We start from the raw sequence: 12,686 nt of genomic DNA on the forward strand, positions 1-12,686 counted from the left end.
TGAATTAATGCAAAAGGCTCTGCACTTTTTCCATCTGAGTTCTATAGACATCGAAGATAAAATAGTATTTACTTAATTGTTCACTTTAACTCCTTCCATTGGACCAGAACCTTTCTGTGGTGTAGATAAATGTACCTACAGAAAAAAGTTTCAGGAGGAATATGTCGGGGTTGGGTAAAAAGTTTTTTCGAGACTTCAATATTGAGATATCTAAGAAGTATTTCATTCAGGTCTTGTATACCTGTGTAAGATTTTTTTTTATTTGTGATTCAAAAAATTCTATGAAAAATATGTAAAGAACTGAAATGTGTATACTGATATAAATTAAATTTAACTAAGTGTATTAATTCGAAACAACATATTGCACACAAATTACATCGTTGACGTAAAGCAGATCACCATATACTTCTGTGTCTTAGTCGAAGCTCTATTTGTTGTCCATAATTTTGAATTTTTGTGAATTTTTCATAAATTGCAAATAAAAATATAGCACATCCGACAGCGTATTAAATTGATATCAATTGATTACATAAAATGCTCAGATGAAAACTAACATCACAAAACTACAAAACAAAACCATACTTTTGTTTTGTCGCTCAAGATATTTGTTTTCTGGTCTCAACAAAGTCGATATTGAAATTCACTATAAGGAATAGAATTGGAATTTAGCGTTTCTCAAGTATGAAACAGAAAACTGTTGCCAATATTTCATAAAATGATATTTTTTTAATGGAACCCCCTATATTTTATCGTGCATTTGGATTCGTAATAACATTCACAACAACAGAGTTCATATCACCTCTCTTCCTAAAGTTGAAAATGAGCGACTAATATGGAAATATTTATTTTATACACTAGTAGGTACAAAAAATTCCTTTGTTTTGATGAATAATACCTCATGATTGTCCAAACACTAAAAAAAATATTGTAGCATTTTGTGAAATAAAAGTACTCTTTATATTTTCTCGTATAATGCGCCGTTTTCGAGTAATTTGATATTCAAAAATGAGAATTATCTGTGATATTCGGAAAATTGGGTACTTTATCTGAATGCAACTCGTTTTAAAAGATCCACAGATATGTACAGTCCCTGGCCAGTTTATTAGACGCACTGAGGATTTTTTTTTATATTTACTGGTATTGCCCGAGGAAAAAGCAGAATATTTGAATTTTATTTCCACAGAATGTCAGTTTTATCTACGACTCTCATTAAATTGTTCTATTTGGCATTTATTTTTGATGTTGTAGTATTAGTACTTAAGTATGAATCAGTCTTCCAGTGGACGTCTTGCATTCTGCAGGTTCGGACGTTATTTCGATAATCCACATATGAAATCATTATCTTCGAATGCAGCAAACCGAACAATTCTGCATTGATAGTATGAAGCTCTCATAGCTACACAGGGTGGCTCAGCAAAATATTAGAATTTCATGTTTAATCATCAACAAATCAATATTTTTTATTGAATATGATATATTATACGTGAAAACCATTTACAGATGAAGTATATGTAATATATACATTCAATTTAATAATTAAATATTGAGATTTTGCATCGAATCAATGCGTCTAATAATATGGCCAGGGACTGTAGTGTAATAGATTTAGCTTGTTATTCTGAAGGGAATTTTGTTCCTCCAAGGGTAACACAGCTCGTTATGAAAACCTTAAATGACTATCCCCAGGTTTCATAAAGCTTGATCATGGAATCAACGCTTGATTGACGAATAGAGGTCAATTTGTTTTCATTCGATAATTCAGTCATGATCATTCAGAATATCATTCTCGCATCAAATTATGATGTTTATACGACCATTCAATTATTCTCAATTCCTACTTCTTCAATATATTCGGAAATGAAAAGGTTTCAGTGATTTCGTTTTAGTAATCAAGTGACTGTCAAACCGTTGATCGGACAATCAAAGTTTTATGAAATCCGCTGTATATCTTTTTATCAGGGCCGAATCGGAAAACATGGTATAGGAAAAAAGTGTTTATTTTGACCTCAAGAATCCACTGTTAAAATATTTGTGCGAGTCGAAGACTCACCCTGTATATTGATTGAACTTTTGATATTATTCCTGCAAAGCATTACGGTAAAAACAATTCGGACTGTTGTTTCGGGGAGTATCAAATTAAAATGCCTCTCCTTTGCCATTAAATGTTCATTATCTTATCTCTGATATCATTATTTTTCCTGTTCATTATTTGAGAAACATGTAAAATTAAGCTTCACCTAACTGGTGAAAGATATGTGTGAATTCGAATTTATATGTTTCTGTTTATATCATTAAGATTGTAAGTTGTTCATCAATGTGAACACATAAACCGACGCTTGCTGGGATAAATTCTGTCCCCCATCAAGTTGTACTTTCCACAAAAGTATTCATCTTCTCCCTGTTGAAGAAGATTTTGATATGGATTTTCTTCTCTTATTATTACTCTATCCTCCTCACAGTCCTCACTTATTCTATTTGCCATAATCGATCTCCAATAAATCGAACAAATCAGACAGAACTGACGGATGACATGATTGACACCTTCCAAAAAATGTCAGTCAGTAACTATGACGTCACAAATAACATAAACCATAGTGGATATGCTAACAGCGCAAAAAATCGCCTTTGTAGAAGTGAAGGAGTAATATTGTTGAAGATATCTCAGATACTGGAGTTCATTAGAACTCTAACTGGAAGGCGAGAGAAAACAACTCTGATGGGCACAATAGGCCGGTCCGAATGCATTGAAACCCCCATTAATAAATCTACACCTTCTAATCTAGATGTTCACTAATCAAATCAACTCCACCCCTGATCGCATTCAAATTCAAAACCTCGTGAGAGGTGAGAGGATTAACATATATGTTAAGGCAAATAGGTATTTGGATGCGTTGGAATCGACTTGTTCGGTGGTGTAAAAGTACGACAATGAATTCCAAAGATTTTTGGGCGACGACCCTAGGCGTTAGCCTTAATTCGTTGACTTAAGGACACTAATGTAAGTTTTCCTATGAAAACCGCTTTCCTTATGATCGTCGTTCAACTGCGGTCATACAATGATGAAAAACAATAAACGTAACTGATTGTTTTGCTTTTTCACCTGAAAAAGCTATTATAGCTTGTGGAAAACTCTTTGAAGAAAAGTTTTCCAAATTGTTTCGTTTTCCAGTTAAGTGATTTGAGTATCTGCTAAAATTTGTCCAAAATAACTGATATTGTGTTACACATATATACCTGATGAGTAACCTACTATCACATTCTGGTAACAATGTTGAATTTCCCCTGCTGAAAACTAATGTGACATATCTCAACTAGTCATGTAGAGTGACGGTTGTATTTAATACTGGTATCACCTTCATCCTCATGAGTTTTTCCAGATACAAAAACGTTTTTACTACATATATGTATTTTTCCTGATTCCTTGGCAATATTGAATAGATGCTTCTAGTTTTTAGAATTAGGGGTGAAACATAAATATGGTTGGTTTCACTTTAGCGCTGCGTGAGTCTATCTAGAAATCCTTTGATCTGAGGCCAAAAGTCAATGTTGAAGAGATAGAAAAAGCATATGTATAAAATATATATAAATACTGACATCAATCACCATCAGTTATCAGTCATCAAAAGTCACCAGTCGAGTAGGTCGTGGTTGACATTACTTGGTAAGAGTACAACTAATGATATTTCTTTATTTTTATTTCTTATCAGTATGTTATTTTCGCATAAACGGCACGCGCCACGACCATTGAATGATTTATAATTACACACCGGAACTACTCGAATTTTTCGAGAAGTAATACCTCAAGAATGTCCGTTCAAAAAAAGGCATTCACTTCACTAGTTCCTAATTTAAGCTTTCAATTTCTTACGTGAAGCCTTGATTTTTTTTTTAAATTGAAGTTAAAGGACGTCTTGTTGTCACTCCGTGTCTTTTTTTTTCAATTTAGTGTTTTTTTATGAGAAAAAACTTTAGTGTCAATAAAACTTGATTTCACAATCATTTTTCGACGGTTTTTCGACATAGAGGCTTTTTAAAACGAAACAGACGAGATAACGGGCGGAATAAATTCATTTCAAAAAAATTCTCCGACACATCGATTTTTGTTTCGAGGGGGACCACTTTTAAGGTCAAATTCACAACTATATCGCTTCAACCCTTAGTGTTAAAACACAAACCCCTAAATTTTGAATAGGAAAGATAGGGTGAGTGATACCTCATTTGAAAGACCTTTTTATGCTGAATTCAGCGTATTAATTTTTTCCTCATTTATTGCATTCGTTTTCGAGATATTCAATTTTGAATTTCGTACAGTACCAGTCCCCTTCGGAACAAAAATCGACGTGTTCGAGCATTTTTTCAAAATAAATTTATTCCGCCCGTTATCCCGTCTGTTTCGTTTCAAGCTCACCCTATATTTCGATAAAAATAACGAGGAGGTGACATCTGCGATTCAATTCTTTATATTGCAAAGATTTTCATAGCCATATATGCCAAAATTACGCTGAAATTCAGGTATAACTGAAAATTACTCAATATTCCTAATATTACCTCTCACGTGGTAATTGGGGAATTTTGGGGAAGCTGAGTATGCACCTCTCGAAATAATCTTGGGTTTTCATCTGACCAATGGCGATAGTTATGCCGGTTCACAATGCCGTTAAGGTAAAATGAACACTCGTCCGAAAAACATGTAGTTTTGAAAACCGTTAATCAAAATCATCTGATCACTTCACAGAACTGGAGTCCGCGATCGGGATCATCCTCATTTAAGGTGACCAGACGTCCGTCATTGTGACGGACAGTCCGTCAATCGTTCGAGAAGTCCGTCACTGGAAAACGTCCGTCAAAATGTCCGTCAAAATCTTGAATTCAATTCAGTATTTTTCTCAAGAATATTCGAGATGGATAATAAAAAAGAAAGTGCAAATTTACGGAAGATCTTTCAAAAGAATTTCCATTCCTTAAAAAAACAAAACTCGATTCCAATGTACGAAGTGTTTGGGTCAATTAAACACTGCATTTGGAGAAAGAAGAGATATTGTACTGCATGTTTCAAGTTACAAACATAAAAAAAAGGTTAATGCAGCAGCGTTTTTCTCCCTGATCAAATATTTCAGACATTTAAATTTTGAAGATGTAGCAGCTTCTCTAGCAACGCCCGAAGCCCTAATCTCATTCCACAGTGTAATGCACATTGTATTAATATTATTATATTCTCGTTTTTGTGTTATTATAAACTTTTATTATTTCTCTGTTTACAATAAATTATTATGTTTTAACGCATAAACACCATAGCATATACAGGGTGAGTCTTTGACTAGTACAAATATTTTACATTAGATTCTTGAGATCAAAGGAAAAATTTTTTTCCCTTACCACTTTTTCCGAATCGGCTCGGATTAAAAGATACAGGTTGTTGAAAAACATAAGAAATGTTATTTTTATATTTCTCCCATACGGTTTTATCGAAAGAAATGAATTTTGAAATATAGTTTCCGAGTAATTTGACGTTCAAAAATGGAAAATATGCATGAAATTTGAAAAATTTGGTACATCGACCGAATGCAACTCTTTTTGAAAGATCCACAGAAGTGTAGTACCACAGAATCTTTTTTTACCGACTGAAACAGAAAGGTCAAATTTGGCAACCAGTTGCACAACGTAAGCAGCGGATATATTTTTTCCAAGATGTCGTACGTTAAATAAAGCAGCTTTTGTTCGCGAGGTGTTAAATTTTGTGGACCACCCTGTATAACAATATTTTAATTCAATAATATATTCATTAGCCAAGTTCAGAAGCATATATTATCACGCATGTCGTTCATTGAAAATTACCAACAGAATTTTTTTTTGCAGATTACTCCTTTCTGCATGATGAGGGCCCTATGGATTTTGGCTTTACTGGCCGGCGTTAAAGCCGACACCGAATATGTAAGGGCATATGTAGATACTCTAGAATCTAGCGACAACTCTTGTAATTTCACCATAAAAGGAAGGAAATTTGAGATTGTTGGAGAGAGGCCATGCAATTTATTGTATGTAGCCTTTCATCGCCCAACTGAAGTTGGTTTTGAAATAACTGATGGCAAGCATGTCAGTGTTGGTTTTGCTGATTATGAACACTTATCTCATTGGCGTTCGAGGGTAACAGAAAGAGAATCGTTCCAATATCAAATGGAAGGAAAAGTTAGGAAAGTTTTCATTAATTTTAGAGATTATGGAACATGTCACATCGCGATCGACACTGGAAACAAAAATATAAGACATAATAATGAGTATCACGTAACTAACAATCTGAAAATGTGTAACATGGCTCTGATTGCATTTTATGCCAATCAGACTATCAAACTGATAGGTGTCGTTGTTACGCGTGAAAATATTCCGAATGGTATTATTGATTTAAAATATAGTTACTGTTCTGAAAAAGAAGATTTTGGGATTTCTGAGAAAGAAAAAAATGGTAAATATGTCCAAGGAGATATTTTACAAAAACTAAGGACCAATCTCTGATAATCGAAAAATGTAATTCTCGTATATTGGATCGGCATTAAAATATAAACTCGCAAAATATGTGGACTGATTTTGTAGGTAGGTACCTACACATTTATCTCGATATGCTTTATCAATTTAGTGTTGAATCAATGCGATATTGAAATATTATCATGAATCATGAATAAAATAAAAAAGAAGAAAGTAGGTATAGGTTTTTATGAGCGTATTAATGCTAGGTATATCATTGAGTATCAAATATCGTCATATACTTTAAACTCAATGGTGCTATATAATAAGGTGCTCTGTATAGAATAGAATTTCATGTTTCTCCTTAGTACATCATCTTAGCAATATTTGTTATACATACCTATATGTTTACAGTGTTATTGATGGTCAATATATTTTCTAATTCATGATGAGTTTCTGACTAGTACCTTAATCCCTTAATAAAGCTTTTTGGATAATTTTTTCCAAATCTAATCCCAATTTACGCGGGAGTATCCCGATTTCTCACACTCCCAAAGTGGCAGATTTACCATAGAGGCTGAGTAGGCTGAAGCCTAGGGCGGCAGATTTTAGGAGGTGGCAAATTTGGGGACAATTTTTGTTGAACCCATAATAGAAACTGAAATACTTGTATTTCAAAACCAATTTAATATCTATCTACATCTGATTTTCCCATAGACATATTAAACACATGGACACGGCGTAGAGAGAGAGGGGGTGCGGCCGAAATAAGATAAAGCTAGTATGGGCAAAACATTCGTTTGAACTTTGTATTTATCGAAATTTTCAGAATTTTCTCATCAATTTTAGATCAACTTTGAATGTCGTATCCTTTTTCTATTATTAAATTAATAATGGTGTCCTCGTAGAGTGCAATTAATAGTACGAAATGAGTTGAAAAGACAGATAAAGTGAAATTTCACAGGTATAGTAACTTCGAATGTATTAATCGATTTATTATATCATAGTTGAATTATTCATTTCAAATCAATAAATGTATGTCAATTCTTTTCTCATCTAGATAAAATAATACTCAAGAAGCACTTGAGATTAGAAGAGAAAATTAGTATGCATATTGTAATGTCTAGTTTTCAACCTTTTGATCAATATTGATCAATGAAATATTTTTTCAGATATTGAACAAGAAATCAGAATATTGTGTTGGCTAAAAATGTGCTCAATTGTTTTTATTCAAATCAATTTATTTACAAACTTTTCATGAACTTATCTGTTGTATTTTCCGAGGAATAGTTGCCGAAAGCAAAAATTGTGCTCTTTAGTTCTAATTGGATCATTAAACGCAATCTAAATGATACTAATATTCGTTCAATTTTTTATATTCGATTATAGGTACTTGTTTTTATCTCTAACGGGCGCAAATATACAAATATAGCTAGGAAATTAATACCATCTTGCCCATACTAGCTCCATCTCATGTTGGCCGCACTCGTGGCTATTGAAACTCACTGAAAGGGCGCGTCCGCGTCCATGTGTTTTATAGGTCTATGGATTTTCCCGAAATATAAAAAAAAAACTGAACAAGTAGTGCATCATTATGTTGCCCTGCATGGTTATTATTTTCCTGTTTCCCTCTTATTTCGGCCGCACTGGACTCTTTACTGAAACTCCGTGAGGGTGAAAAATTTTTGGTGATTCTGAATCGTTGGGATGTGTTGCTTCGGTGCCTCCGAAAACACAATTCAAGAAATGTTTGTCCAAACTTCGATATAGTAGTTCGTACCTATGGCTCTATGTATACACCAGCGACAAATGGTTCGGGGAGAGAAGCTTTTTTTTGCTTGAAAAAGGTGAAAAGTTTGGTACGTAAGAACCACATTAGGACAAGAAAAGCTGAACGCTTTGGTTTTTTTATGTATAGAGTCAGAACTAATTAACAAAATTTCATAAGACGACATAACAGAAAGATATTTTAACAGCGGGTTTTATAAAACTTTGATTTTGTGATCAACGATTTGACAGTCACTTGATTTCTAAAATGAAATCACTGAAACCTTTTCATTTTTGAATATATTGAACAAGTAGCAATTGAGAATAATTTAGTGGACCTATAAATATTATAATTTGATGCGAGAATGATATTCTAAATGATCTTGACTGAATTATAACTTGAAAACAAGAACAAATTGACGTATTGGTTGATTCCCTGATCATGCTTTATGAAACCCGAGGTGAGACTTTTATGACTTACCTTCCTATTTTATTGTCAGCGTCATTTAGTTTGTGGCCATATAATACCTATATATAATAATATGAATAGTTGCAGAAAATTTAGGGGGTTTCAAAAAAATAGGGAAGGTCTTTCCTTTTTTGTACCCCTGCTTAGTTACAGTCCCCTAAAAATGGCGCCCGAAAAAACAGTTTTCAATTTTTGTAATTGAAAATCAATGAACTGACACGTATTGAATCAAGCAGACATTTTATACGGGCATTAAAAAAAATGTTAGGTTCTCTTTGTCTGTGATAGAAAGGGGTAGAAAAAGCCATCCCTGATCTTTGTTTAGCAAGAAACTTTTTCGATATTCATATTTTACAATGAAAAATTAATTTTGGTTAACTAAATCCATTCTCAAAAATTAGGTCTCTTGTGATTTCTAAAAATTCACGGTATAAAAAAATAATCATGATGATAGCATGAGTCGTAGAGGCTGGAATAATTGCAGAACAAGAATTTATCTAGTAAGCAGATGTAATTTTGATATGGCAACTGACTAGTTTTGATTAACTTTGATTCACTTAAAATTATTTGTTGATTTGGCTATCATCTTGAGAATTTTGTAAAATGATTGTGTGCGCAAATGAAGAAATGTTCGATATGCACTTTGTTTACGGTCTTTTTTTTCTGAAAAACCGTGAATTTTCGCAAGATACTACAAAACACCTTATTTATTAAGAATGGCTCAAGCTATCCAAAATCAATTTTCTTATTGTGAAATATGGATATGGAAAAAAGTTTCTTGCGGAACAATGTTTAGTGGTGCTTTCAATAGCTAGCACTTTCAATCATAGAGGAATAGCACCGGAAACTTCCCCGCATAAAATATCCGCTTAATTTCATTCTTGTCAGTTTTTCGATTCTCAAAAAAAAATCAAAAACTGCTTTTCGGGTGCCACCTTTATGGTGCTGTAACCAAGCAGGGGGCTCAGAAAAAAAATTTCACATTGAAGATATACCCTATTTTTTGACAAAGAATTTAATTTTTCGCAACTATTCCTATGCACCATGTATATATTATATTTGCTGTTTGTTTTCGTCTTTGTTACTTGTTTTTATAGTTGCAGAAGTAAATGCTGAACTTGAACTAAATAATTATGGTAAGGGCGGCAAAATTTGAATAGCCTACTGGCGGCAAATATGTAAATCCGCCACTGCACTCCCTCCTGATTCAAACTAAGCTATTAACCTCCCGATTTTTCTGTATACTGAACTATCATCAATTCCAATATTCGGCTGCATAGACAACCTATTCGGGTGTCTGGATATCATAAAATAGGGTTTAAATTCATTGTGAAATGGGACCCTCCTCCGGCCTTTCATTTCTGAAAATCTGGCAGCCCTAAATGTGGGCGAAGTGACACATCTAACTAAACCCCAGAGACCAAATAGAGCAGTTTGTTGGATTGAAAATTTGCTCCTGTAATTATCAAATTTCTTTAGTACATCATTTTTTTTTAGTTATCATTTTTTCCGGATCAGCTCGATTCAAAAGATACAGGCTGTTGAGAAACCATAGAAAAATGTTATTTTTAGTTCTATGTCACAAACGGTTTTATCGAATGAAATGGATTTCGGAATATAGTTTTTCATTTATTTAATTGAGAGGGGTCCACAGAGGTCAGTTCAAAAAGAGAAAATGAATATCTTACTTCAGAAACCTCTAATTTAGGTATATGGGGTTTTCAGTTCAATCAGTTCATCATCTCGGAAAATTAGAAATTCTTTTATTCATCAAACGGAAAAAGGTTGAACGCGCACGCTTGTAGAAAAAAAAATTTTTCATTGAAGAACAAGTATTCATTTATGTTATAATCTTTCCGAGGTGAAATTATCTCTTCTATGAGTTTCCACATGAAAAAATTTCTGGAAAAGTCTCGCCATTGACTACAATTCGTATCCTGGTGAAATTGAAGAAAGATGTTCGTTAAGTGCTGCCATCTTTTCGACGAAAATAGAAACTATTGTAACATTAGTAACTTCTACCCTTGAGTATTAAAATGTGAGGGTTGAATACTCAAAGCTTCTACTTCTCGTTCAAGCTTCTACTTTTCGTTCAAGTTTTCTGGCAACATTCCACATTCTGGTAGACTTTCCCCCTTTACGCCTTATATGGATGGCTAGAAAGTCCCGTGGTATAAACAGCTCATAATCTTTTTCGAACACAAAAGATATCACCCACGGCTTCCAATTTTCTAATTATTCTAAAAATAAAAATACCAAAAATTCAAAGAACCAAACTCTTGAAACTAAGTTTGGATGCTATCTAATGAACATTTAAACGTTTTGTAAAATAAAAGTATTCTTTATATTTACTCGTAACAATATGCGCCATTTTCGAGTGATTTGATGTTCAAAAATAAAAAATATCTGTGAAATTCGAAAAATTAGGTACTTTGACCGAATGCAACACTTTTTTAAAGATACAAAGATGTATAGTGTCACAGATTTATCTAGTTATTCTGAAGGTAATTCTATTTTTCCAGGGGTGGCACAGCTCATTATGAAGCTATATCTTTTTATCAGGGCCGAATCGGAAAAAATGGTATAGGAAAAAGTGTTTCTTGTAATCTGAAGAATCTACTGTTAAAATAGTTTTGAGAGTCAAAGATTCATCTTATATAGTGCGCCACCTGGTGTCAATTTTGTGTAGTCAGTTGTTTGTTTACATTATGAAGAGTACCTTACCCACCATAGTGTTCACTATGGATGGTAAAGTACTCTGTATACTCTTCCTATACTCTATATACTGTGTGTTCCTAAATTGGAAGTACAATCGAAGAGGGGAGATTCCTTAACGAATTTTAAGGAAAAAGGTCTTAGTACGAGTATCTACACTTCACAAGATATTCAACTGAAATTGGGCATAGTTATTACACAATTGAGAATTCATTACCTCTTGTGAAATTCCAATCGCCATTGATAGCTAAACGCAAAATATGCTTTGGAAAAAAAAAAATTTGTAACTTGAGGAAGTAATAACATCCTTGAAGCCATCTCAGATATAGTGGAGTTCATTATAACTCCAAAACTGAAGGGCGAACTGTAGACTACCTACGTGATTGCCAGAACAGCTCTGATGGGGGGCACGCAGTGGATCTTAGGGTCGCAGTACAATGAAACACCCCTGAAATCTACAATATACCCTCAAATCACAAAAAACAGATTATTCATTTATAATGATGCTTTATTCGCATGTTCATGCTGTTGAATGGTTTGATCATTGCTCCTGGTATTTTGGAGGAGATTCGCTTTAGGGTATCTGATCTAAGGCTCAGGTCAGAAAACATATTTCAGGTCTCCCTGAGGAGAAAAAACTACACCCCAAATTCCCCACACGTCGATTTCTTTTCTTGTTCGCTGACAACTTTTAAAAAATATCTGAAACGTCATCTTTCGTTTTCGATTTTTCCGGGTTAATTGTATGTATATATTTGAATACGGTATTTTACATGTGATTTTTGTTTTGTTTTGTTTGTTTAGTTGATAGGTATATTACATGTATAATTGAGGTTTTATTTGTAACTGAGTGAACACTGCCTCTGGGACTTGTTCCTGTTTGTGTTCCAGTGAAAATAAATAAATAAATAATTCATTATAACGGTACCTACTCATTTCGGAATTCATGTAAGAAATTCAATTATCAATAGAGATCCTGTCCGAACAACATCTTTAAATTCCCAATTAAAATGATTAGGTTCATTTGACTAACACTACCACTACATTTTTCATGGTTTTTCAACAGCCTGTATCTTTTAAACCGAGCCGATTCGGAAAAAATGGTGAAGGAAAAAAGTGTTTCTTTTGATCTCAAGAATCTACTGTTAAAATATTTGTACGAGTCAAAGACCCACCCTGTATAATTATTTTATGTCTCCCATTCCCCGTTTAGAACTAGTACAGATATATCTGTCAGTCTGATTCACTTTGCTAAGGTTATAGCAAGTTGTTACTC

General features: G+C 33.5%; 1 protein-coding gene across 1 annotated transcript; it reads left to right on the top strand.

Annotated features, from left to right (window-relative positions):
- Positions 1-3,558: 3,558 nt before the first annotated feature.
- LOC123309467 lies at positions 3,559-6,906 on the top strand. Its single transcript, XM_044892606.1, has 2 exons — positions 3,559-3,661; positions 5,857-6,906. Exon 2 carries the CDS (start codon positions 5,872-5,874, stop codon positions 6,508-6,510), a length of 639 nt encoding a protein of 212 aa, XP_044748541.1. The 5' UTR covers positions 3,559-3,661; positions 5,857-5,871; the 3' UTR covers positions 6,511-6,906.
- Positions 6,907-12,686: the final 5,780 nt, after the last annotated feature.

Source organism: Coccinella septempunctata, chromosome 3, assembly GCF_907165205.1.
Source record: "Coccinella septempunctata chromosome 3, icCocSept1.1, whole genome shotgun sequence".
Classification (NCBI taxonomy): Eukaryota; Metazoa; Arthropoda; class Insecta; order Coleoptera; family Coccinellidae; genus Coccinella; species Coccinella septempunctata.

What these genes read in the sequence shown, in the direction of transcription:
- LOC123309467 (XM_044892606.1), top strand. Translation starts at nt 5,872, where the DNA reads ATGATGAGGGCCCTATGGATTTTGGCTTTACTGGCCGGCGTTAAAGCC.